The 26,426-nt window shown below is 38.6% G+C and overlaps 1 protein-coding gene across 3 annotated transcripts; it reads left to right on the forward strand.

The window, feature by feature from the left end:
• Positions 1-6,367: 6,367 nt before the first annotated feature.
• Positions 6,368-22,508, forward strand: ING3 (inhibitor of growth family member 3). Of its 3 annotated transcripts, none has more exons than XM_082784619.1 (12): positions 6,368-6,503; positions 6,686-6,757; positions 10,406-10,506; positions 11,926-11,991; positions 13,175-13,271; positions 15,830-15,901; positions 16,195-16,314; positions 17,479-17,636; positions 17,980-18,170; positions 19,311-19,503; positions 20,159-20,197; positions 21,603-22,508. In XM_082784619.1, the coding sequence occupies exons 1-12, from the start codon at positions 6,476-6,478 to the stop codon at positions 21,717-21,719; spliced, it is 1,254 nt and encodes a 417-aa protein (XP_082640745.1). In that variant the 5' UTR covers positions 6,368-6,475; the 3' UTR covers positions 21,720-22,508. The 3 variants fall into 3 exon arrangements, with proteins under 3 accessions (XP_082640745.1, XP_082640746.1, XP_082640747.1); XM_082784620.1 differs by having other exon boundaries at positions 17,578-17,636; XM_082784621.1 differs by lacking the exons at positions 6,368-6,503; positions 6,686-6,757 and adding an exon at positions 10,049-10,237.
• The last annotated feature ends 3,918 nt before the right edge of the window (positions 22,509-26,426 follow it).

Consider the following 26,426-nt stretch of genomic DNA (forward strand, 5'->3'; position numbering starts at 1 on the left):
TGTGTTCCCCATATTGTCCGACAGTCCATGCTTTCATAAATTCTGTACATCTCTAATAAAGTTATTATTTTGTACATCAGCTTTCCTAGAAAGAAAGACTTGACTGTATCTTAGAGCATCACATCTATGACTTTACTACCATCTCAAATACATCCAGCAGCAAAATTTTAAAACATTTTTTCTTCCTTTTTATTTTTTCCTCCAAATTTTTCCATAACATAATCACAGTCTGTTTTTAGCAAAGAGACAGGTCTATGTTTTGTGTTAAATTCCAGATCTTATCTCCCTTGGTAGGAAGTTACGCTATTTACATTCTGTCACAAAAATCTGTCCTCTCCTACAACTCCTCTGAGTCTGAACTCTGAGTTCTTGGGTGTCCTAATCTCTCTGCACAGCTGGTGTTTAATGATCACGAGGGAGAAGGTGATTTCTGCATTGTCCTGACAATGCCTGCCTGGGAGCAGTGAAGATTCATGCCTGCCCTCAAAGTCTGCGTCCTTTTCTGCGGCAGCTGTGCTCCTTCAGTCAATCATAGTGTCACTATCTTGGCAAGTTTCTCAGAGTATTTCCTTCCCCTGCTGCCACATTCACCTTCTTTGAATTTACTCCAGGGACAAAGGAGGCTATAAGTGCATGAGTTTGGAAGGACGGTAACTGCATTATCGTCCCCTAACTTTCATCTCTCTCTCTTTTTCTTTTTTTCTACCTGCTCTATCTGCAGACCCCAACACTCAGAGGACATGTCTTCTGAGCAGCACAGGGGATAGATGGTGTCATATCTCACACTCCTCCGTGACATTAATGTCATAACAGTCATTTATAGCATTTCTCAGTGGAAAGCTACCAGATATGGACCTCTTCCAGCCACAAGAATTTGCTGACCACATGGGAAAAGGTATGATTGTAAATCTGACAATTATAAAAAGGCAAGATATATCCTTCTTTACAGATAATGAGCTAGAGGCATTTGAAAATTAAAGTGATAGAAGTACTTAAATAATCATGAAAATAATTATTTTAAAACTTGATTCCCATGCATGCCATGTAATCCAGCATTAAGGATTTTAATAAATAAAAACAAAGCAAACAAAACCAGGCATTTTCTGAACAGCAAAGCCACTTCAGTTGGTTCCTTGTGCAGTTAGGTCTTATAACGGTGCCTCACAGGGTATGTTTACCAACCAAAGCTTCCATGGTTGGGACACTTGCATCACATTGCTCTCGTGTGGATTTTCTTGAGCCTAATAGGTAGCAAGTTCATCCTGCAACCTTTTCCTCAGAGAAAGGAAGAAAAAGAAAGTCTATTAGAAACAACATAGCATTTACAGTGCACACAATTCATCTCTTAAAAGGACTACTTTTGTTTCAAATTGGTTGAAATTAGTCAATCCAACAGAGAAAAGTCAGAATGAAAGGACAGATAAAGAAGTGTGTGCACAAACGCACAGACTGCTCATATAAACTTTATTTCCTTAGGAAGTCAGGATAAAAACATCTCAGTGATTAATACACAAACAGTGATCGCTCATATCCTGCAGACTTTCAGGAAATAACTGAAGCCTGCAAGTATATTTAACTGGGTCTGTAGCAGACAAAATTAACTAAAAGATGGAGATGTAATTGCCCGAGTCTGTACACAAAGTCAAGCTGAAAGATAAATGGCAGTTCCATTTTCCTGTTGACTGTTAAAGTAAATTAATTATCTGGGGTCATGGATTTGTTTCCAGAAATAGGAATGTGAATCTCCGAATTTGAAAGAGTTTGTAATATGTAGAAAATGAAAGTGATTTCTCAGATAGATTATCATGCAGCCATAATACTTCTGGGCCATATTTGCCCTTTTGAGGATCATTTCACAGAAGTGTGAAGTTTCTGCATAGTGCTGCAGTAGACAAGGGTAACATTATTTCTTTGATAGCTTCACCCTGCTTTTTTCCTAGGATCTGGCTTTGGTTGGAGTTTCCCATTACATGAAGTTGATTGCCCAGAACAAATACGATCATGCTGTAACCCTTACATGGTACTCAGTCTCAAGACAATTTAATTATTTAACAAATGTCCTCCAACAGGCATGGTGTGCAGTGCAGCAGGAATGACAGTTATTTCCTGCAGTGAGTATGAGGCTGCGGATGATGCCCCTGTAGCAGCAAAACGGTGGAATATGGGAGATGGTATGCTCCATGGCAGCTGGGAGGGACAGCTGGACTGTGAGACAGGAAGGACTGACAAGAATGGAAAAACAGCAGCAGCAGCAGCAAAACAGCAAGCAGCAAACAGGGAGTGAGGAAGAATATTGTAGTAAAATTGTTGTAAGTAAAGTAAAGTAAAATTGTTGAAAGCGTGTGAGGAGACCAGTGGGCCTGATGCTGACACTGGCAGACAAAACAGCTAAGAGTGCTGCTACTGACAACACATGCTTGCAGCAGTGCACCGTGGTGAATGGATTCTGGCCCATCAGCCAGGATTGCTGTAGTGCGGCAGTGGCAGGTGCCAAAGAAAATGAAATGCCTGTTTTCTAGTAGTTTAAGAGCTGCTCAGGCTGGTGGCTGTATGTAGGCACTATTGCACCCTTCTGTGGTGCTGCTTAGTTGTCACCGTGTCATAAAATTCTGCTGTGAGAACAGGGTAGCCCTCAGTAACAGACAGGTTTTGCTTTCTATGCTCCAAATGTCAGCAATCCTTGCATGCAAAGGGCAGTGAGGCTCCCTTGTGAGAAAACAGAGCGCAGGAGCCTACCAGCAGTAGCTGAGACCTGAAGTGCCAGTCTAGGGATGTCCTGGGTAGGTCTTTCCGGATTTCTTCAGATCAAACCATTAGCAACCAGTGCTTGAAAACAAAGAAAGAAACAAAACATAGGGACTAGAGGTCTGGAAACACCCGATTAGACAACAGTTTAAAATCAGAGTGCTGAAGAAACAATGCAAGAATGGGAGTCCTAAAAGGAAACGGAAAGCCCCTGAAAACATAAGGAAGATACAGAAAAATGGAAAGGGAAAGACCAAGAAAAGGGAAAGACCAACTGATTGGCAGCAGGTGGAATATGAAGATGGAAAGGAGGAAGTTAAGAGCTATGGCAGAAAAATCTACAAGTGGGAAGAGTGAGAAGAAACTAGAATAATGCAAAAAAGACATCACAGAGACCTGGACTGGGAAAGAACAGAAGCAAGGGAGAAGATTTAAAAGACTTAATACCATCTGAGAAGCATACATCAGAACGTGCATCCATTTTTTTTTTTTTTTTTTTTTTTCCTGACACTTGAAAAGTAATGAAACCTTTGCAAGCAACTAGTTTCAGGTAGATCACAGGGCAGCTGTAATATTCCTTCATACCACCATTCTGTCACAAGTGATGATGTGTTATTTATGTGAGACGTTTGCTGGAGAATTGCCATCAACATTAATGATGTTATATTAATAGGAGAAAAAAACGACTCCACTGGCTTCCCTGCCCTTCTCTTCTCTGTCCTAAGCAGTTTTGCTGCTGAATAGAAGTTTTCTGAGCAATGTCTAATGCAATTAACAAATTGAATTTCTTTTTACCTTGAGTTCACAGTTAGTGTTTAGTTCTTTTTCATTGTATTTGCATCCCAATAAACACTGCCATTAATCCATGTTTCTTTATCATGAGCTGTTCTAATTAGGCTGTTCGAAAAGTTAGGTTAATCAATAGAGTTAATTCTTTACATTTATACACAACAGGAAGCTTTCCATTACAAAAAGAGCCTCTTTTGTATGACCTGGGTAGCTAATCGCTTCTTAAAATGTCAGTTTAAACTCTGTTTCATCAGTCTGGCCTGATGAGGTGCACTTTTATAAATGATCTTGCTGAATTTTGTGTGGCTACACATTTAGCTATACCATATGAATTAACATTGTCAGAAATAGAAAACGTGATCAATTCTCCACGTTAAAGAAAAAAAAAAAAGATAGAAGAAAAGATACTGAAGACTACAGGAGATGCAGGCAGATAAATAAAGTACCTGTTTGCCTCTGAACAGATATTGAACAAAGTTAAATTCTATTTTCAATTGTATTCTGCTACTTAATCCTCTCTCATCCCTTGTTGTAAATTAGTATGATGAACATTTTTAAAAGAAGCTTCCTATTTCTATAAGAGCCTCTCACATATTTCAATAAACCATGAAACATAAAGGGAGGGACTCAGACTTTGAAGACAGCAGACGTCAGCCCCACTAGAATTTTGTCTGCCATTCTGTTGGCAAACCTGAGTCCCATTTTCCCTTTCCACTAATGTGGACAGGGCACACACTGCTACTAAAGGGACTGAGGCACAGCCACAAGAACTGCATTTCTTAGATCTGGGCACCATAGCAGGCCGGAACTAGATGAACATATCCTTGCACAATAGCCCTCAGTAATGATTTTGCTAGCTATTCCCAAAACTTGCAAAGATGAGCACATGGCAAACCCAGGCATGAAAACCGGGGCATAAGAGGTCCCAACGTCCTGGCTGTCCTAGGCTTTTGGTTGTGAGGCAAATGGTAAGAATTTAATCGCGTGACTGTTCTTCAGTTGTAGTTCTAATGGTGGAGTCTTTTTTGTACAGTATTTTTGTACGATATTGTTCTCTTAAACCTCTGCTGCATTATATACGTACACACCCATGTCTACTACAAAAGTATGTACATTTTTCTTTAAAAATCACTAAAGCCACCACTGAACGTAAAAAAAAAAAAAGTGACACCACCTATTCCAATTTTCCCAAATTCCTCTGTCTTTCCTCCTAATGAATACAAGGTGTGATTACTTTAGCTGTGCTTTTGCATGGACTGAGCTCTCTTACCACTTCAAACACTAGGATAAAAGTGCAGGTATTCATCTTCCCAGGAAGGACCAGAGCCTTTGTTTCCTACAGAACAAAATGTGGCCAAGCAATTTCTCACACAAAATTTCAAAACTATTATTATTGCTACACCAGTGTGTCAAAAGTTATACATTAAAGACTGATCTGTATGAGCAATAGTATATAGATTCTTTCAAGTAACGCTTCTGATGGATAGGAAGTTAGCTTAATTACCTCTAAAAATTGTTAATTGGTATGTATAAAACTGTTCTAGCAGTACAGACAAAATGGCTAATGATGGAAGGTGACCACTTAGGCACTGCCTTTTTTTTTTTTTTTTTTTGCAAAGTTAATAGCTGTTGTCAGACAAATTTTTTTCATCTATAATGATGTATAAATTAAATAAATGCTCAGGTGATGCATTTGAGACATAACTAACATCAGTTTTCATAAAGGCTACAGGCAGAATTTATGCTTCACTTCCCAAAATTCAATCACCCTTAGCTCATCACTCACAATGTATGAATTTACAAACTGCCAATAGGATGCGGTTTTCCTTTAGTCCTGACACTCAAAAACATCTTTTATAGGTTTTTACTCAGACCTGGCCTAAACATGTATTTTCTTTCTTTGCTTAGATGCCCATGGCACAGATGGCAACACAAAAATGAGACAAAGAGCATATTAAACACAAGTCTGTTCTGCTATGCCAACTCTTATGTTCTCTGCACCCACACCTCACATCACGCAGTCCCTAAAAATTCCTTTCCCCCAGTCAAAAACCACCAAGTTATACTGTAAGCATGTCTGGATAAAAGCAATCAGTTTCTTCTATGCATTAGTCCATAAGAAGACCGATAAAATAATGATAAAGCAGTAATGAATCAAGTGCTTGAGGGATTGAAACTGCAAGACAAACTTCAGCCCTGAACATTTTAAAGTAAACTACAGCAGGTATTGTGATTGGATTGCAATCTTTATTATATGCTTGTTGTTTCCTAGTGTAAATAGCAATTCTGAAGTCCAGTGAAGCTTCTGTTGTGGTATACTTAGAGTTGTTAGTGCCCGTGTTACTGTGGGATGCGAAGCAGGGCAGCTTTTTTCACATTGGCTCCCTCATGAGAAGACCTAAATTAGAGATTTGTTCCCCTTCTCTGTCATTTGTTGTGCTTTTTTATGCGACACTGCCAGCTATGTGCATTTCAAGGAACGAATAAACACCGAAAAAAACATAAAACGTGCTTAAAAAAGTTGCAAGTTTTTCTCTCTTTAGCTGCGCTTGTGATGCTCCGCTCGGAGCTGGCTTCCTGAGGGACTTCGGAGCAGCCTGCGGAGACACTTTTACATTTTGCCCTAAAAAGCGAGGGCTCAAAGGGGACTTTGTGCAGAAGCGCCCGTCACGAAAACCGGACCGTTACCCGCCCCCGCGCCTCAGGGGAGGGCTGACATGGCGGGGGGGGGTAAGACTACATTTCCCGTGATGCCGCGGGGAGGGGGGGCACCGCGTCACGGCCGCGGGCAACCAATCGCGGCGCGGCCGGGGCGAGCGCCGTCAGCCGCCAATGTTGTTTTCGCGGAGTCGGGCGGCGGGTGCTGTTGGCGGCGGCGCCATCTTGGAAGGGACGAGCCCCCGCGAGCGAGAAGCCCCTGGGCGCTGGCCCGGCCGCCGCCATGCTGTATCTGGAGGACTACCTGGAGAGTGAGTGGCTGCGGGCCGGGGGCGAGCGGCCGGGAGCGGGAGGGAGGAAGAAGAGAGGAGTGGGGAGGAGGGGAGCCGCGAACGGCGAGGCGGCGGCGCCCCCCCTCCCCCACGGCGGCGGGAGCCTGCCTGCCTGACCGGCCTCCCCCCCTCCTCCCCCCCCTCCCTCCGTGTGCCCGCAGTGATCGAGCAGCTTCCCATGGATCTCCGCGACAGGTTCACCGAGATGCGCGAGATGGACCTGCAGGTGCAGAGTACGTGAGTCCCGCCCCCTCCCCGCCTCCTCCGCGCCGAGCCGGCCCCCGCCGCTCCCCTCGGCCCTGGCCCGGCCCCGCCGCCGGCTCCGGCTGCTGCTGGCCGCGGGAGGCGGCGCTGCGGAGGGCCCCGAGCCGCCGGGACTGGGCGCGGGCTCTGTCGCGGAGCCGGCCCGGCGCTAGGACCCAGCCGGGGAGCGGCGCTGCCGGGCTTGTGCCGCTCCCGCGGGCGTTGCGGGCGGCGCGTCCCGAGCTCTGCAGGTTTTCGGTCCCGAAGAGCAGTGGTGGTGGCTTGGAACTGGAGTTGTTGCCCCACTCTTTCAGCAGGTAGCGGTGCGCTGCTTCGGAAACCTTCCAGCCAGCCCCCCTCACCGTATTGGATGCGGAGGAGCTTTTTGCTTAGGCTCTTGTGCCGTAGCCGACGCTTAACCCAAGCATACAGTCAGCTTATGATTTCTTTATAAATCCTGTTGTGCGTATCTGCGCAGATCCCAATGCAACACGCCGCCTCACACAGATTTCAGGACATGTTGCCTTTTGATCTTCACTAGAAGTCTCATCAGGGACCTGTGTCCCGTAACACTCAGGTGTTGCTGTTGTTTTAATGCAGAATTGATACGTTTATTTATAACTGAGATGCTGAGGTCTTTGTTAATGAAACTTGTACAAGAGATTGTCAGCACTGAACACCTGAACTTTCATAAAGGAGAATGAGAGAAAGAGCAAGGGCTGAAGTAACAAGTGAATGTTGTACGGTAATACAAAATGCAACACCATGCTTTCAATATTTTACCCTGTAGGAGCACAGTTCTTGAAACCAATAGCTTAATTTATAGTAGTTTGAGTTGAGGTCTCTTGGGTATTTGAGTGGACCCAGCTGCTCAGTGTAATAGGTTAGTGACATGTTGAACTGGATATAGGATTTTCTGTATACCATGACTTAAGCATTGGCGTCTGTACTTAAAAGTTACGAGAATAGATCAGTTGCCATGTATGAGAGAGAACACTTGAAGTAACTATTGAGGGGGTGGAACTACCAACTTAGTTCCACATAAGATAAAACAAATCGGCTTCTGTTGAGTAGAGAGGCAAACTCTTAGTTTCTTGAAGTGTGTTTGAGCACTGAGCCAACCAGCGCCAGCAAGGTTGCACCAGTGTCGTTTCCTTTGCTTTAACTGAAGTGGCAAAAATCACTCTTAATGCATATTGGAAGTGGCGTGTAACACTGAATATAATATGGAAAGACTTAGGCCTAGAGAAAGTTTTCTTGGACCTTGGTACTTCAGTAATTCTTGCACAGTGAGAAACAAGGCATCCAAAGTCCTAATGAAACTTCTGGGCTCGCCTCTCTTCAGAAGGCAGGATACAACATGTGAACCCATAGACTATTGTGGTGCTATGTAACAGTGACTTCTTGCTGTGAAGATTCAGTGCCTCTGAAGCACTTGAGAACAGTGCTTTGATAAGTGATGATGTGCCAGAAACCTGCAGAAGTCTTGATTGAGAGATAAATGTGTGCGTTAAGAGTGAATGCTGGCTTTATATTCTGTCCTGTTTGGACCACACAGACTTCCGAAGGGGCAGGTGCTGCTTTTTGTCATCGTAAGAAATATAAGCAGGCTGGTGTCTACTGTATGTCCTGATAAGGCTGCTGTGGGAAAAGCGAAGAGCATCTGAGTTGCAGCTTGGTTCTTGAGCTCCAACTGAGAGATTTCCATGTGGAGTATAATCTGTTCTAAGAAATTAGTATGGCAGAATGTATCACAGTTAGGTTAAGGAGGGGAAAAAAGACAACAGGACTTAAGTGTATTGTAGAGAACCTTTCATATAATGTGATCGAGATGACCTGCGTTCCCCTTTGCCATGTTTCTGGTGAAAAACATTTCTGTGGAAGTTTTCACTTAGGCAATTTCACACAGACCAAAATTCCTCCTCAATAAGAAGAAAGGTTTCTCATTCTCATGTCTATGGAGCCATTATAATAATCATCACCCGGCTGTTTTCATTCTAGGAACAGGAGATAGAGCACATTGTCCTTCAGCTTTATGAACAAAATTATAGTCATCTGGTCAAAGAACAAAGCTTTTGTAAGCTTCCATGTAAAATGTGTGCTGCTTGCTTGCTGTTCAGTCTTTGTAATCTTCCCTCAGAATAGCACAGTGAAAGTGGAAAATGTTCACTGTAAAAATTCTCCCACTTCTAATCTGTTTTACACCTAAGTTTGTTGACTACTTTGTCTGAATCTAAATAATGTTGTGAGTCTACGTCACAACTGTTTTGGTTTAGGATTAATTGTGCTCTCTCCAGTCTAAAGTTACTAGTTATGTGTTGGTTCTGATGCTGGAGATTCTCAGCATAGGTAAAATCAATAAACCGTAGATTGTTTAGTACGTGTGATTTTTGTTACTATTTAAGTGACCAACTAGTTCTAGTTGGTGGGTTTTACAAAACTGAGAATACCTTCAGGCTCCATTGGCTTCAAAGAACTAACTAATCATATTTGCGGATTCATGAGTTTCTTGAAGTAGTTACTTAGTTATTCCACCTCCTCCCTCCACTCCCAATCATATGGGGCAGTTTTAATGCTGGTTTCTAAGACGTATTTTACACACAGAGCCAGAAGTCCGTAGGTAGGTGGTGCATTGTCATGTTTAATGTGAAACTATTATCTGGACTGTATTGCTGAGAGTCCTGCTTAAAAAATAAAATGGCAGTACTTCCCTTTATCTTGAGCTTAGCCAGGCTCTCAAAGCTAGTTTGACTGGGGCAGCTGCTTGTTTTTGGAGATATGCAAGCTGTTGCATGCATATACAACATGCATGTCCAGCTGCTGAAATATTAAACTTGGTGCTTGTTTTGAAGAAGGGTGAAAGGAAAAGAAATCTCTGTTCTTGTCTCAATCAATAACCGAACAAGTAACCTGTAGTTGATGTTTTCCTTCCTTACAATCACAAATGTTAGAAAATTTGTGTTACTTGTTCCCCTTGTGATATTTCTCAGCTACACATAAGCGAGAATCCTGTCCATGGTATCTCATGGTATCTCTCTCTGTGCATTTTCTTCTCAGTTCTATCATACAGGAGCTAGGGGTGGGAGTACCCCTGTGAGCATTTTCAGTTTACTCTTACCCTTCCTTGCATACTACTGGAGAGGGCCTTGAGGTAAAGGTGGTGACTTGACTCTTTGGTTGCTCTACCCTTTTGAGGCACTAATTTTTTTTTTCAATTATTTGGTTTTGTATTTGACTGTTTCTCTTAGGAGAACATTTTGTTTCCTGCCCAGTTTGTAACTGGCTAGAATGTTCCAAAGTCAGCAGTCTAGAGCCCTGGGTGAGGAGTTTGGGTCATGCTTTAAGTCACTACCACTGCTCTTAGGGACAAAAAACCTTTAGAACTTGGAGGCCTGCCTGTCCCATGTGGAGAGCACAAGAACCTTGATGAGAATCTTAACAGAATGCAATTCTGCTTCTTGGAAATTAAGGTAAATATTTCCATCCTCTGTCCACTGTCACGTGTTTTGTTCTTTTTTGCTCTAGTAGTTTATGCCTCGGTCCTGTCAACTTTGTTTAAGAGCAGTATGCCACTTTATTTTATAATGTTTCCGTATGTTAGAAGATAAATATTATCTTAATCTTTTCCTGTGCTACAGATGCAATGGATCAGCTTGAGCAGAGGGTAAATGAATTTTTTATGAACGCAAAGAAAAACAAACCTGAATGGAGAGAAGAACAAATGACATCAATCAAAAAAGTAAGGATATCACAGGAGTGGGTCACATTTTTCTTTTGAAAAAGAAGATAACCTTAGGAAAAAATAGTTTATCATTGATAGAGACTTACTTAAGTGTTCGGAGCTGTGACTTCCCCTGGGCATTAACAGGAGATGGATAGAACTACCTAAGAGGAGAAAAATGACTGAAAGGTTTCTTTGATCAGGCATTTCTCTCAAGTTTTACCCAGTATTTGCTATTATTATTAAAAAAAATAAAAAATGTTAGGACCTCAAAGCAGTGAAGAAGCTGGGTACTAAATTTTCAACTTGAGACATTTTGTTCCTGTTTGTGTGACTTGAAGCTATGCAAGTTAATTGGCCTTTTTGTTTTTTAAAGGATATTTTTCAAGCTTAGTTTCAGCATTGTCTGTGACTCTGCCCATGTACTTGTGTATAGTATACATATGGTATATGTAGCATTAGGGAGAGAAGAGTGAGAAGATGGATGTGTTTTTCATTTTGTTTTATCCTGCAGCACTTAGGCATTGGTGGTACTGTTAGCAAGGTGGTTCATCACTTTGTCAGGAAAAAAAATCCTCTCTAGTCTCCTACACATGCTACTTCAGCCCCTTAGTAAGCCAAGGGTTGCGTCCTTAATTAATACAAATAGATGTCTTTATTTAAAAAAAAAACAAAAGTTAAAATCAAAACATTAACCTCACTACAATAAAAAAATATATATATTTTTTTGATTTTAGTGGTATAAAGATTTCAGTTAGTTTTCACCTAAGCAAGGCACTTTTCTGTGGAAATCAAAATAAAAAGGCGCTTAAAAAACTTAAAAGCCTGTTTAAAACTAGAGATAAAATATGCTTACACAAACTTAGAGAAGTCTTATCTATGGATTTTCAGTGTTCAGAGCACATTTCAAAATTGCATCTTTAGTCAAATTATTTTTTAATTCATCTGTAAGTTAAATTATTTTAAAATACATGAATATAAGCTATATACATTACTTCTCACCATATTTAACTACAGTGTTGAAAAGGCCTCCCATCACACTACTGTGTAGCATCATTTGGAAGGGCAGTAGTATCTGCAGTGATTTTAAAGATCCATATGAAGTAAAAATCATCATTTCACATTGAGTCCATACAAATCCAAGATCGGTCCTTTTTTAGAAGTGAACCAGCTTGTGAAATGGAAATATCACTAGTAGGGGAAGTGTCCACATCTTGTAGTTTCACGTTTTCTAAGGCACGAATAAAAAAATGATACCTAATAGAGCTCTCATCTAGCATTTAGCCCATTGTTGCTTACAATAGAGTTTCACAGTCTTTCTGAGAACTTACTTGAATTTCTACTTTTGACATACATTTTGTGCTGGGTTACAATAGCTTAAAATAACTGAAGCAATTTGGTTACATTCATGATTTAAAAACATTCTCTTTATAACAGGATTATTATAAGGCTTTGGAAGATGCAGACGAAAAAGTACAACTGGCTAATCAAATATATGATTTGGTAAGTAGACAGAAGTCGTGTACTGAATTACCTGAATTAATGCCTTAAGGACTCTCAACATTTCAATAAGTACTAAAGCTGTGGTACCTGTGTTACATCACCTTCGTGCACAAACCTTTTGCTGGTGAAAGACATTTAATATTTTATTGACTTCTAAAAATTTTGTTGCTTGTACACAAAATGTACAGAAATAAAAACTTTGGATTTCTAAAATTAGCATATGCTTTTGGGGGATTTCTTTGTTTTTTTGAAGAGCACCACAGGGAAGTTACTCCTCCTTGTAGTATGTGCATTTCGAGTTTTAAGAATATTTATTTTATACCTTCTTAGAGAACAAAACCTACAAGTTACTGATTTAAAATATAGTAGGCATAAAGCAAGTATTTCTTGTTTTGCTTTGGTTCTGCTTCAGTCTACTAAGGAGTGTTGTAATTTACCCTCTTTTGGTTAGCTGGTAACTGCAAAAACTTGTTCAATTTGTAATAGTTTAAATATAGGTGTAGTATTCTGCTGTATGACTACAGATGTAGAAAACATTTCAAACATGGTGTTTCTTTAGATTTTGTTGATGTTAAGTTTTGGTACTCAAGAACATGTCATACCTTACTCAGAAGCACATAAGTCTTTACATTTTCATTTTATAGACCCTTCTACTCAATACTGATGCTTACTGACATGCACAGTGGCATACATGCAAGTATTGCTATTCAGGAATCCTGTAATTTCCCTATAGCACAAGCTCTTCTAAAGAAAAAACACACATCATAACGCTGTTCTTTGTTTTCCACATTCTATACCCATACTCGCAACATCCCCAAAAGTTCTTAGCCTTTTTTTCCTCAAAGGAAATGCTTAACACTGTGTCTTGGAACATTGCCTACAGTAAGAGGAGGGCTTCTAAGCTGTTAAGCCAATATGCAGCCATGCTGTATCCTATAATTCTCTGGGCAACTTAGAAGCAACAGCCCATTTTGGTGTTAGTTCAAGTACATCTAGTGTCTCTGCTGAGTTAGGGGAATGTAGGTGAACAAGAATTACGCTTCTGTGTGTTCTTCTATATGTGGTTAGTGCTATATGGCAGAAGACCCCTGGAAGGGAAATACTTATCTACACTTTTAATCTATGTCTGCTATTTGAGTTCCAGAACTGGATTCTATTTACTGTTGCTTTGTCTCAAAAACAGGTAGACCGTCACTTAAGAAAACTGGACCAGGAACTGGCTAAATTTAAAATGGAACTTGAAGCAGACAATGCTGGGATTACAGAAATACTAGAGAGACGTAAGTATACATAATTTTCTTGATGGATTTTCTATCACTTTACAAAAATACCAACAAAGTTGTTAGTAGCCTGCAATATTTCCACTTGTTTTGAAATTACACTTTGACCTACATACTTTTCATCTGTCAGTGATTCTCAGGTTTTAGTTCCAACCTTGGTTTTTACCAGCACAGTCAAAATACAACTGAGAAATTAGAATAACTTTTTTTCACTGAGCTATTGCACTTGTGAATTGCTACAGTAAGGTAAAGAATTCTTTAAACCTGTTGGTAATGCTATAGTTATCTAAATAAAGTATTGCAACCTAAGCCTGCCACCTGCTCACCCAGATGAAAGCGTACCATTTCTTAAACAAAGTGATTGCCACCACATTGAGGAAGGTGCGTGTTCCAGTTAGAGGCATGGAATGTCAAGTATTGTGGAGAAGAAACCATCTTGCTTAACAAATAGTGCAGTATAGCAAAGCTAGCATTCAGAATGTAAATGTGATATAATGTGACAGGTCTGTGGCCAGCTTGGTGTGGAACAATCCAGCCTTTCTATACCTGTCAGCATTTAGACGTCAGCTTCAAATGTGATTGTGTTTTTTGTGTTCTTGAATTTTGAAGTTCATTTAGCTCCATAATCACAGAAGAGTCAGTGACTCTTCTTCATAAGCAAGGCTAGTAAAAGGTAAGCTAAATCACCTGAAGAAATTAGGAGTAAACATTCTTTCTTTGAACTTTAAATTTGCCATAAAAGCTGTTTCTTTTGATATTTTGTTTGTAATTGCTATTGTAAAATAACAGGCACAAAAAGAAAACTGTGAAGTAAGTGTTTTTTAATGAATTAACAACTGCAGAAAAGGACTAGCTTATTTTAATCAGAATCCAAGCTGAAGTTTTACGATCTAATACTAACTTAAGTTGGGGCATTTGTTTGATGAGGTAGGTAGGATTTTCAAAACTGGAAATATAAGTGTACCATATAGCATATTACATCTTTAAGGTACTCTACTATTTAATAAGATGAAAAGTAGAAGCCTCTTAACATTCTTAGCTTTCAGAGTAAATACATATTATTGAGGTTCCTCCAGAGGGCAGCCTTTGGACTAATTCATAACGTGATGAATGTCAGCTCAGCCAAAATACCTCTGTGCTATTAACCTCTTCCAGAGTAACTTCTACATTTTTGTAATGACTTTCAAGTACTTTTTTAAAGTACTGAAAAAGAAAGAGGTAAAGAAGAAATGTAGGAACTGCAGATTTAGAGAAATTGATATGAATTACGTAAATTGTCTTCTGTATAAATGTAAAATGCTTAGTTTTGCAGCTAGTCTTTGCTGAATATTGATACACAAGTTGTTGTTTATTGTTCTAATAGGTATTTATGGTCATAGTCCCTGCTATGTTGTAATCATTGAGGTGAGTGGGTAATATTGCAAGATAGGTTATTCTTACACTTGCATTTGCCCACCCTCACTCCACCCTTTGTGTTTTGTTTTTTCTTTTATTTATTCTTTGGATTGCCACACTGTATTTTGAATGTTAGAGAATTTGGGGGCTGATCTGAAACCTTGAAGGATATTTCTAGTGTTTGCGTGGTTTGAGTCGATGTGACAAGATGGGAGATTACCTCATTAATACAGTTTATCTGTTACTGCACTTTGACATTTATGTTCATAAGTGTAGCTATGATCTTTTTTTTAAGTTTACATCAGCGCAGATTGTCAGTATTTCTGGTGCAGCATTACAAGTCTATGTGCAACTCATTGGAACAAGTAGCATATTGGAAGCAGTGTTGTTCTTGGGTCTCCTTATTGGCCTTGATTTTAACAGTGTTTCAACAGTTGCACAGCAGCAGTCACCAATTTCCATTTTAAAACTGCTCTGTTTTAAAAGGCTTCACAAATGAAAAGTCCTGTTTAACTAGCTTAATTTCCTTTTATGACAATGATACCCACTTAGATGACCAAGGGAAGCCAGTAGGTGTAATCTTTTTGGATTTCAGCAAAACTTTTGATAGTGTTTCTCTTAGCATCCTTCTGGACAAAATGTCTAGCATACAGCTAGATAAACATATAATACGATGTGCAAACGATTGGCTGGTGGGTCAGGCTCAGAGGGTTATAGTAAATGGGGTTGCGTCAGGCTGGTGGCCATTCACTGTTGGGGTTCTGTTGGGCTCCCTCCATTTTAGGGCTTTACTGTTTCAATGTAGGACCCAAAGGTATGTTTGCATATGTTTGGTATGTTTGGGTAAGTTTGCAGACTTATGTTTGTGAGTGTTTGGCCAGTGTTCTCAGACAGATGGTCTGGCTTTTGGGTGTTCCTTTGTGGAGCCAGGAGTTGGACTCGGTGATCCTTATGGGTCCCTTCCAAGTCAGGGTACTCTGATTCTACTTGATTTCTCCTGGTTTTATTATGGGAAGGATTGGAACTGTGGCAAAAATCCTTCTGATTAAAATAAATATAACTATGTAGTGATTTGGTTAATATTGTAAAGACTTTTAATATCTGAAAGTTAAAAGTGTCAGTGGTGACTTTAAACTTTTCTATCCTTTTTACCTCCCTGTTAGGGTCTCTGGAGCTGGACACACCGTCGCAGCCTGTGAATAACCATCACGCCCATTCTCACACTCCAGTAGAGAGTGAGTATTGGAGATTAAAACTATGTTTACTTTTTAGGTTTCTTACTCTAGTCATCAAGTAGTATTAAGTAAAAAAAAAAAAAAAAAGTCTGAACTTGTATTATTTTCTTCCAAACATTGGGGGAAAAAATGTTATAATGCATTGATGATTTCTATTCAGAAGAACTGCATGAAGGAATTAAGGTTTTGCTGGAGGCAGCTAGTTGAAAGTGCTGTTTTATTTTCTTAGTTACAGTTTTACTTTCAAGCTTAAAAAGTTTTGCTTTTAAGTTCCCTTCATTTGTTCTACTTAGAAAGGAAACACAATCCATCTTCTCACCATAGTGCAACAGATCATGTTCCTGAGAAGAAGTTTAAATCTGAAGCTCTTCTATCTACCCTTACTTCAGATGCTTCTAAAGAAAATACACCAGGTAATCTTAATTGTTTTAGATTTTACTACTTTTTTAGAGGGAGAAATCAAATTATATTAGTGAACCTCTCTTTTTGAAATTAGAGGTTCATAGCTTTTCCTTTGGGATATTCAGTCATTTGAAACATGAGAAATTGCAAGCATTGTTACTCATTTGTGTTTTCCATGAAGTTCATCAACTTTACTGTCACCTGACAGCTGCATGTTCACTGTTTCTTTTTATTTACATTGTTTAGAAGACAATAGCAGTACCGTTTCATTCAGCCAGTGGTAGAAGTAAGAGATCTATGTGTTATTTTTGGAAAGAGCCACATGGGCTTAATCTCCCAAGTAGGAAAAGAATTTTCATTCATCTTTTAAGGGTTGGTACAACCTGGCATTCAGCTGTCATGAAATAAAATTGTTTTGAGTATTGTGTTTTTTAAAACAGGTGAGAAGTCCTTTTGACTTTTGAATAAAAACAAACCACAACTTTCTGTACGTTTTCAAAATGAGGATATTTCATAGTTTCTTTTCTGAGAACGAAAGATCATGAGAGGGTATAGTAAGTAAACTACATTTGTTTTTGGAATCTAATACTGTTTTAATGCTAGCTGTAAAGAAGTCTCCTTTGTAGTCCCTTTATTCATTTTTAAGGAATTTCACAGGAGATGGCAAATAAAATGGAACTATGTTTGAACAGGTGCCAGTCTGTAGATGGTCATGAAAATCTATGGTTCATTACAATTGTGATTTTTTTTTTTTTTTTTTTTTAGTTTTTGGAATTAAGACTGTGCTATTTTAGGAACAGCTAAGTTGTACGTTCTGATTCTTACTGACTGCTGGGACAATTGAGGAAAAAGTCTTATTTCAACTGAGGTTAGGTTTATATAGACATGGCAGCCGGCTCCATTACTCAGTAGCTGAATATGACAGTGGGGACTGTCTGTCTAAAAGGATTCCTTGCGCATTAGGATAGGGAACTTTTTTTTTTTTCAGCCAATACTGGCTGTGTCAAATTTATTTTCTTATATATATTTTTTAACTTTTTCTTCCAAATGATTGGACAACTCTGGTGCATAAATGGAGTTCCTATTCTTTCACTGGTTGTCATATATAACTCTTCTTAAAATGCAGAGGAATTTAGTTTCATTTTGAATTTCATCAATGTGTTCTGTTCATCAAGGGTGTCGAAACAATAATTCATCATCTTCTTCAAACAATGCATACAATACAAACTCTTCTCAACCATTGGCATCATATAACCTGGGCTCATTATCTTCAGGATCGGGGGCCGGTGCTATTACCATGGCAGCAGCTCAAGCAGTGCAAGCCACAGCACAGGTAATGTCAAAACATTCTTGTCAGCCTGCCATCCACTGTTAATTAAGAAGAAAGACTTTTTTTTTAATCTGAACTTCTACAATCACTTTCAGCTGATGTGATTCAGTTCTCGTATTATCATCATTGTTTATATGCTACAGTTTCATCCTCTACATCTTCCATAAAAGGACAGCTTATTTTGTAGCTTTTCCTCTGGGATATTCTTACCCATTTTTACCACTTACCATACATCCTTTTGTAAAAGGATAATTTATGAATCTGTGTGAATAATAGTTAGCGTCCTGGTATGGCTTACATAAGAGCTCTCCTGTGCAATCTGATACACTGTGAGTATTCCTTTTAGATGAAGGAAGGAAGAAGAACATCCAGTCTAAAAGCCAGCTATGAAGCATTTAAGAACAATGATTTTCAGCTTGGAAGAGAATTTTCATTATCCAGAGATTCAACTGGGTATTCATCATCAGCTCTGGCATCTACGTTAACACAAACATTAAGTTCATCAAACACAGATTCACGAAGTGGCAGAAAAAGCAAGTAGGTTTTGTTGTTGACTGCGGTTATGCTTTTAAGAGAGCTAAACTTTCCCTTGAAGGCCGTGTTAGAAATAATTTGTATTTAATATTCATGGGAGAAAAAAAGAAGCAGAAAGTAGTTATTTTCAGCTGGTCTTTTTTTTTTTTTTTTTTTTTTTGTACAGGACTTTCTTCTTTTTCTCCTCACATCTTTTTATTTAAGCAAACTCACTTCAAGGTTTTAAATGTTCTGATTTGCTTTTTTTGTCTGTTACATCGTGTAGTTTCTTTTCTCATTTTTCCCTCTTTCAGAGAGAAGATTTGGCCTATATGTAAATGTTGGGGATTACTATGCAGTGCTTTATAGATGGTTTTGAAGTAAATCTGGAGATTTTCTTCATGCCACTTCACAGATAATCACAACACATTATGACATCTGACAATCTAAGAGAAAATTGAATTATTTTTATTTCTGATTAGGATGAATTTTTAAAGCATTTGATGACTCTAGTCTTTTGCTTGAAAGAGTTTGTCCCAGAGTGTACAGCATTTTAAACTGACTTGCATTTTTTTTATTTCTTCATATAGATTTGTGTTCATCCACTGTTCAGTTAGTAATTTTATTTTTAGACGCATTTTTCATCTACATATATCTTGGGTGTCTGACCTGACATAGAAGCAAAGGCATAGGATTTGTATACTGGTGCTATTCCAGAGGAGTGATTGGTGATGCTGGAGTAGAGATTAGCATAGGATCAGTCATCTTCAAAAAACTGTTCTCTATTGGACGTGACATATGACATTACTTATATGCAAATTCCTGTTTTATCGGTAATATTTTCTTGATGGAGACTTGACACCAAGTCTGTCGATTAAAACTCTGTGAAGAAAAACATCCATTGAAACTATTTGACAGCTTAAAGCTCTTAGGCTATTTTAATCAATGGAATTTATCTTGTACTAGCAAGCTGGTAAGACTGGGTTACTTTTCCAGAGAGATTCAGTTTGACCATCTCGGTTCTTGAGTGAAATCTGTTAGGGGAATGCCACTTTGGGATTTACATACTGCAGTGCTTCAGTCGGCAAAGAATTGCTTTCAGGACATTCCACTTGGAAGTAAATGAATTCAAATTATGGCATGCTGTTTTTTTCTTTTTTCCAGAAACAACAACAAATCCTCAAGTCAGCAGTCCTCATCATCCTCCTCTTCATCCTCTCTGTCGTCGTGTTCTTCTTCATCTGCACTGGCACAAGAACTGTCTCAGCAAACAGCAGTAATACCAGAGTCTGATTCCAATAGCCAAGTTGACTGGACCTATGATCCAAATGAGCCACGTTACTGCATTTGTAATCAGGTAAAAATGTCTTCCAGCCTGAAATATAACTGGATTTGCTGTTTCACTGTGGGTGAACTTTCTCCTCTGATTGTTTATTTAAAAAAACAGTTTTTTTTTTTAAATGAGCAGAATTTCAGTGCTATAAATAGCTATAAATAGCATGTTTTTACCTATTTACTGGTAATACAAATAACGAATTCAACTGTTGAAGCTAAAACTAAAAGTTTTCCAGCGATATGCCATACTTGAAGAGTTCTGAATTTTTTAATAAATACTTCAGGAACTTTTAAATTCAGAATTAAACGAGTTCACAGTGACTTTAATTAAAATGCTAAGTTAAAGTAATGCTTGTTTTCTCCTACTTTTTCTTTTATAAAATAAATAAATGATGGTAAAGATACTATTTTTGTAAAAGGCACCCAGAAACTTGAAAGACTGAATCAGAGCACAAGACACTTGTGTATAAAATAAGAACAGGCATTTTAAATACTTTCAAGTATTGGATTTTTTTTTAAGACTTCATAGAATTCTGTGATTCTTGTGAAGGTATCTAATTGTTTCAAATAGAGCTTGAAATTGCCATATGTGCAAGGGAAATGCCAAACATAAAAGTGCTTTGAATTCCATCCCTTTTAAAATGTTGATTGCTTTTAATTATTTTCTTTTTTACCAGGTGTCGTATGGTGAAATGGTAGGCTGTGATAACCAAGATGTAAGTAACAACGTTCTGAATGTTCAGAAGAGAGTCCTTGTGCGTGTAACTTGCTTACAGGAACTGCTTCTCTTTAGAATTGTTTTTACAGTAGCGTGCTTTTTACTAGTTTTCAATATTAGTGAAAACACAGAACGGTAAAGATTTTTATTTTTAGTTTGTTTGCTTTCAAACCTCCCCCCCAAAAAAAGAAGAAGAAAAAAAAATTCAAGTCCCCTACCTCATCTTGGACTTACCAGTGATGTTAAAAGTAAATAAATCACATATAAGATAGGTGGAAGTGAATAGAGACAGAAGGAAATATGTTTCTAATATTATTCTTCCCAGCCACATGCGAGTTCCATGTATTTCTCCTTGGTTAAGCACAAAAAGATTCAATTATTGTGTGTAATGAGTATTCAGTCCTGTGAAACTTGCTTTTAAGAACTTATAAGTTTGTGAAGCTCTTCTGTTCTAAACAAAACTGCTGCTTGGTAATTTTTTTTCTGGTTGAAAGACCTTTTTTTGCTTAAAAAGCATATACAAAAAATAGAAGTTGAACTTTGAACCTTTGCATTAAACAAACTTGAATGTTTCATCCCCTATTCACAGTCTTAAGCGTTGTAATTACATACTTGTAATTTTTTTCCTTCTATGAACAGATTAAAATATAAAACAAACAAACAACAAAAAATTCCAACCTTGAAACTTTCTTTAAATATCGGAAACGTACCACTTGAATATTCTGATGCTTATGGATTTCACTTTTACTACTTTATTTTTTTTATTCTTACTTCCTCTTTCATGATTTATATTGAGACTGAAGGAATCGTGCAGAAAATCAGTTAGTGAAAGAATGAAAAAGAGAAAGAGAGGTTTGCAGTTGATATTAGAAACAGTGGTAGTGTCAGGTTCATAGAAAATTTTATGGAAAAACTTAAACAGAAGTAGAGCTTAAGTGTTTGTGTGAAAAGTACAATGTGAATTAATGTCCATGTGAGTTGAATCATTCTTTAGGAAACTTCTCCACATCTGTCTCCCCACAGTTCAGATTCTTTTAGAAGTCTACACCTTTTCCTGGGAAGGTTTGACGTATTTAAAATACTCCTTATTTTTGGGAACTTCTAGCTCTTTCACTACTAGTACCATTTATCCCATTCAAATAAGGTTTAAAAGAACATGTCAGTGTAAGCATGTGCTTACTGAGATACTGCTGCATTCAAACAGAAGTGAGTGATGACTGTTATGTCACTTAGAAATGTTAGAAAAGAAGAGGGATTCAGTCCCTCGTTTTTTTCCTTTATTTCTTGTGCAAGGCAGAATCTATGCTTTTTGCCAGCCCTTCTGTTTTCATAGAATTTTACTTGTGATAGATGTTGCAAGAAAAAAGGAAAATCCCACACCTTCTCTCTCTGTATTTTTGTAGTGCCCCATTGAGTGGTTCCATTACGGATGTGTTGGACTGACAGAAGCACCAAAAGGGAAATGGTACTGTCCACAGTGTACGGCTGCAATGAAAAGAAGAGGCAGTAGACATAAATAAATGTCTTCATCTGGAAAACAAATTGCATACTAGATTTTTTTTTTTTTTTAGAGGACTTGTGGTGGGGGTTTCTCCCCTTACCCACTTCTTTGCAACCACTTAAAAAGGGTTAACATAGCAGTCATAAGATCTTGAACTATTGATTTTGCTGGTTGTGTTTTAATATTGTAAGTAAATTGTTTATGCACAATGATGTGCTACAGATACTATTCCAGTGAGCCTTGGGTTGTGCCAGTGGCCAACATATGCAGACATTTGTACTATCAAACCATTTTCTCTAAGCAATGGGCATTCTACGATTACTCAATCTTCAAAATTCTGATAAGTCAAGATTTTAAATGTATGTTTTATATTCAACAGATATATTCTGCTGCATGTACTGTACTCAAGAGCTGTTATGTAACACTATGTATATAAATGGTGCAGAAAGTCATTGCTTCTGAAAAAAAAATATAAGACAATGGTTTTTAAAATGCCTTTATAGCTTTGGTTCTTTATGAAACTTAATTCAGCAGGCTGAAGAAAATGGTTCTTGTATACAGCGGGCTGTTGTCCTCTAGGGTACTTGAGTATGTAAAAACAAAACAAAAAATGCTGTAGGATAAAACAAACTTGTGCCATTAGTCTTTATATGTTTCTGCTCCAGAGAAGGTGCAGACCATAAGAGGAAAAAAAGGTGTTAAAGTGATGATAAATTTTTATACCAAATGTGTTTATTTTTTTGTGCAAGTAATCCTTTAAATTTGAATTGTATTAGGTGTTAAAATAAAACAACCTCAACTCCTCGAATTAATGTTTTCTGTGCATTTGTCAAAAAAAGAAACGGGTTGTTCCTGAAATGATCTCAAAGGAATATAGCAAAGTTTGCTTGAGAAATTCCTGCCATATTCTTTCCTGGACAGCGATGTTCATGTACAAGCCAACACATGGTGCAGCAAAGACGTAAAGGGATAAATAGTTCATCCAGCTGTAGAATCCCTGGAGGTAACAAGGGATATCATGTTAGGAAGCCTAAATGGAGGCCAATAAATGTTTGGATCCTAAAGACCTGATAGTTGAGCATTGTACATATTGTAGCACAGAATCAGCTTGTATTTAAATGGGAGCCTGTTAAAGTTACTACATTTGACTGTTAATATAATGGAAAGATTCTGGATTTTTCATTCCATCTTGTTTATTTTGGGTGTAGGTTGTAGATTTGCTTTCACGGAAAATTGCCTTTTGTTGTTTTTGTGTGGCTCTTTTATGTAGCAGTGCTGAACAGAAACAAAATTATTGCTCCTTTTCACACCCTCCTTCCTTCCACTACTAAAAAAAAAAAAAACGTTCCATTTGGAGTAAAGATTTTTTTTCATAGCACTGGGATTCTCGTTGGGCTGTCAGGGTAGTTTTCATGGACTTTCATGGTAGTTTTCCTTGAAATCTTTCCAAACACATGTAGAGGGAAGGAGAGAGAGAGAGAAAAAAATAGTATTTCACCACATGACTGCAAATAATGTCAAGGAAATCGAGTGGATTACTAGTATCAGGAGTACATGCAGAAAATACAGGTTTTATCTTAAAAAAAAAAAAAAAAAAAAAAAAAAAAAAGAAAACAGGCTTCTGTCACAATATTTTTAATGAAGAAGGTAATCATTTTAAATTCATACTAGGGAAAAGTAGATGAATAAGAAAGAAAACGTGATTATGGATAATAAAGTATCTTTGGTAAAAGATTAAGGTATAAGTTGATTAAAAAAAGCAAATGGCAATATAACTAAGGTTCCAGTAAAACTCTAACATTACTCTGAAATTAACCAATTGTGTACGCATTTCTGTGGAAATCAGTCTAAAGAACACTTCAGGACTAGAATATCTGGTTTTGAGTGAGGCTTTTGAGACTATAGAGATAAGAGAAACTATTTGTTCAATAGGAAACTGGTGCCATGCTGTGAATTTAAGTTAAATAGGCAATAAGTAATCTAGACTTCCTTTGGAATGGATGTTTGAGTCTCTAGGACTAAGAACAAAATTCCTTAAGAATTAAGACAATAGATATCAAACTCCTTCACTCTAGTGGTGACAATAGAATCATAGAATCATAGAATATCCTGAGTTGGAAGGGACCCTTAAGGATCATCAAGTCCAACTCTTGACACCACACAGGTCTACCCAAAAGTTCAGACCATGTGCCTAAGTTCACAGTCCAATCTCTTCTTAAATTCAGACAGGCTTGGTGCAGTGACCACTTCCCTGGGGAGCCTGTTCCAGTGTGCAACCACCCTCTCTGTGAAGAACCCCCTCCTGATGTCCAGCCTAAATTTCCCCTGCCTCAGCTTAACCCCGTTCCCGCGGGTCCTGTCACTAGTGTTAATGGAGAAAAGGTCTCCTGCCTCTCGACACCCCCTTACGAGGAAGTTGTAGACTGTGAATACCTAGAATGGTACAGAGTGCAAATCCAAAAAGAAGTTTCAAGCTTTAGCAAACTGGTTTGCTGTTTCACCTGACTACATATACATATATATGTATATATACACACACACACTTTAATGGAGCAGGTAGGTAGAGAGCTCAAAGGAGCAAAAAAACAAATGTCCTTGTTAGTACATTAAGCATTTTGTTTCTAAGTTAAGGAAACAGAAATGGACAAATGTGGAAAAAAAATGCACAAGTTAAAAATGTAGAACATTAAAGCCTTTAGGTGCTTTTGTATTTGTTCTAAACAGGAAGCGTGTGAGAGAAGTTTACAGGTCAGCAGGTGATTAAAGTGCAAAAAGAATTGAAATTTTACTGTGATGGACAAGCTAAATTATTTCTTTGCTGCGTAGGTTAGACAAATCTGAATACCAGGGCCCTTTCCACAGCATGCATGAAGATTGCTCTCAAAGAGAAGACACCCTTAGTGTCTGCAACAAATCACTGGGGGCAAATGTTCATGGGAGTTCTGACAGAACTCATGTATGGAATGTTTTAGATACTGTTATGCATAATTATAATTTCAGAGGGGCTAGAAAGCAATAAAAATAATGCCAATTTTTAGAAAGCTTCATGTTGGATTTCCAAACTTAATGTACATTTTCTCTATGCATTGATAAAGAATAAAATTAGTGTATGTGTGAGTAGATACATATTGGCAGAGTCCTTGCATCATTTTAATAAGAGTTTATGGAAAGCTTCGTTGAGTAAACAAAGAAGGCAAGCCTGATGCAGATGTAGTGGTTTTATAACCCTGCCAGGCATCTGAGCTTCACCACAACTGCTCTCTTACCCTTCTCAAAGGAACAGGGGGAGAAAATACCATAGAAAAGGGCTCAAGGTTGAGAAAAGGACAGGGAAATTGGTCGCAGTTTACTAGCATGAGCAAAACAGTATCTGCATAGGCAGATTAAAACAATTTATCACTAAATAAAAAATAGAACAGAAAAACTAAACACAAACTAAATTTCCCCTATCCACTCTCTTCCACCTCCTCCCCCCCGAGTGGCTCAGGGGAACAGGGAATGGAGGCTACAGTCAGTCCCTAATGCTTTGTCTCTTCAAGAACTGCTCCCACATGGCTCCGTACCACAGGGTCCATCCCCCAGGAGCAAACTGCTCCAGCACGGGTCCCCCACGGGCATCAGCATCCCCCAGACCCCCTGCTCCTGTGTGGGCTCCTCTCCACGGGCTGCAGCTCCGGCCCGGGGCCTGCTCCTGCTGGGGCTTTCCATGGGCCACAGCCTCCTCCAGACCACAGCCACCTGCTCCACCGGGGGCTCCTCCTGCAGCTGGGGTCCATTTGCGGCAACTACATCCTCTGAAGTAGCTATTGCTAAGTAGGAAAGTGATTTGGGAGTTTTCTAGGTAATTCTGTGGAAACTGGTTCACTGCTCAGCAGCAGGTCAGACAAGTGCTAAGGATGACTTAGTAGGAAATAAAGAATAGGACAGAAAAATGTGTAAATTGATGGTGTACTTGGGTTTTACTGTAGTGTAAAATTCTGGTCCACCCTTCTACAAAAATGTAGTAAAACTAGGAAAGTCTCACATAGGAGGATCAAAGTAGTCAGTGCTGTGGAATCTGAGAAACGGATGAATTAGTTGGGACTTCTGGCTGGCAAAGATGCAGCTTGGTAAGGATGTAACAGGGATCTGTAGGTTTAGGAGTGCTGTCGAAAAGGTTGGATTTTGATAGAAGTAATAGGCAGGTAGTCCAAAATGAAAAAAGGAGCAGCAATTTTGTACTTACTGCATGGTTACATTGTAAAACTTGCCATATAAATTACATGGGTGTAAAAAGTGACTGAAAAATTAATAGCAGTAAAGTACACGGAGGTGTAAAATGTGGCAGTAACACACCCAGAACAAAAACTCTCAAAAGACTGGTCAGTAGAAATTACAAGAGGTATATAGCAAAGGAAGCATTCCTGTATGGCTATGACAGTCCTACAGTGTTTTGGCATACCCTAATGATTGCTGTGTGATACAAGTCACTACATCAGGTGAGCCTTTGGCATTAAGCAGTGCAGCTGTTCCTAGTTTCATCTCAATGCTCAGGCATTTGGGTGAATTTTTAGGATTAGAAGGTATACCACAAGCTGAGAACGAAGTCTGCTGAGAGAACAAAATGTGATCTGCGCCTTGTAGACAGTATTGTCTGTATTTTTAAGAAGCTTTTAAGAAACAACATTTTTGCCTCAGTTGTCAGTTTTATTTATTCTAGGACTGAAATGAAAAAGAGGAAATATAT

The sequence above is a fragment of the Aythya marila genome (assembly GCF_965140915.1).
Source record: "Aythya marila genome assembly, chromosome: 1".
Taxonomy (NCBI): domain Eukaryota; kingdom Metazoa; phylum Chordata; class Aves; order Anseriformes; family Anatidae; genus Aythya; species Aythya marila.

What these genes read in the sequence shown, in the direction of transcription:
- ING3 (XM_082784619.1), top strand. Translation starts at nt 6,476, where the DNA reads ATGCTGTATCTGGAGGACTACCTGGAGA. An exon ending in TCTGGAGGACTACCTGGAGA is followed by an intron (nt 6,504 to 6,685) that starts GTGAGTGGCTGC and finishes GTGTGCCCGCAG; the next exon opens with TGATCGAGCAGCTTCCCATG. An exon ending in CGAAGTGGCAGAAAAAGCAA is followed by an intron (nt 18,171 to 19,310) that starts GTAGGTTTTGTT and finishes TCTTTTTTCCAG; the next exon opens with AAACAACAACAAATCCTCAA.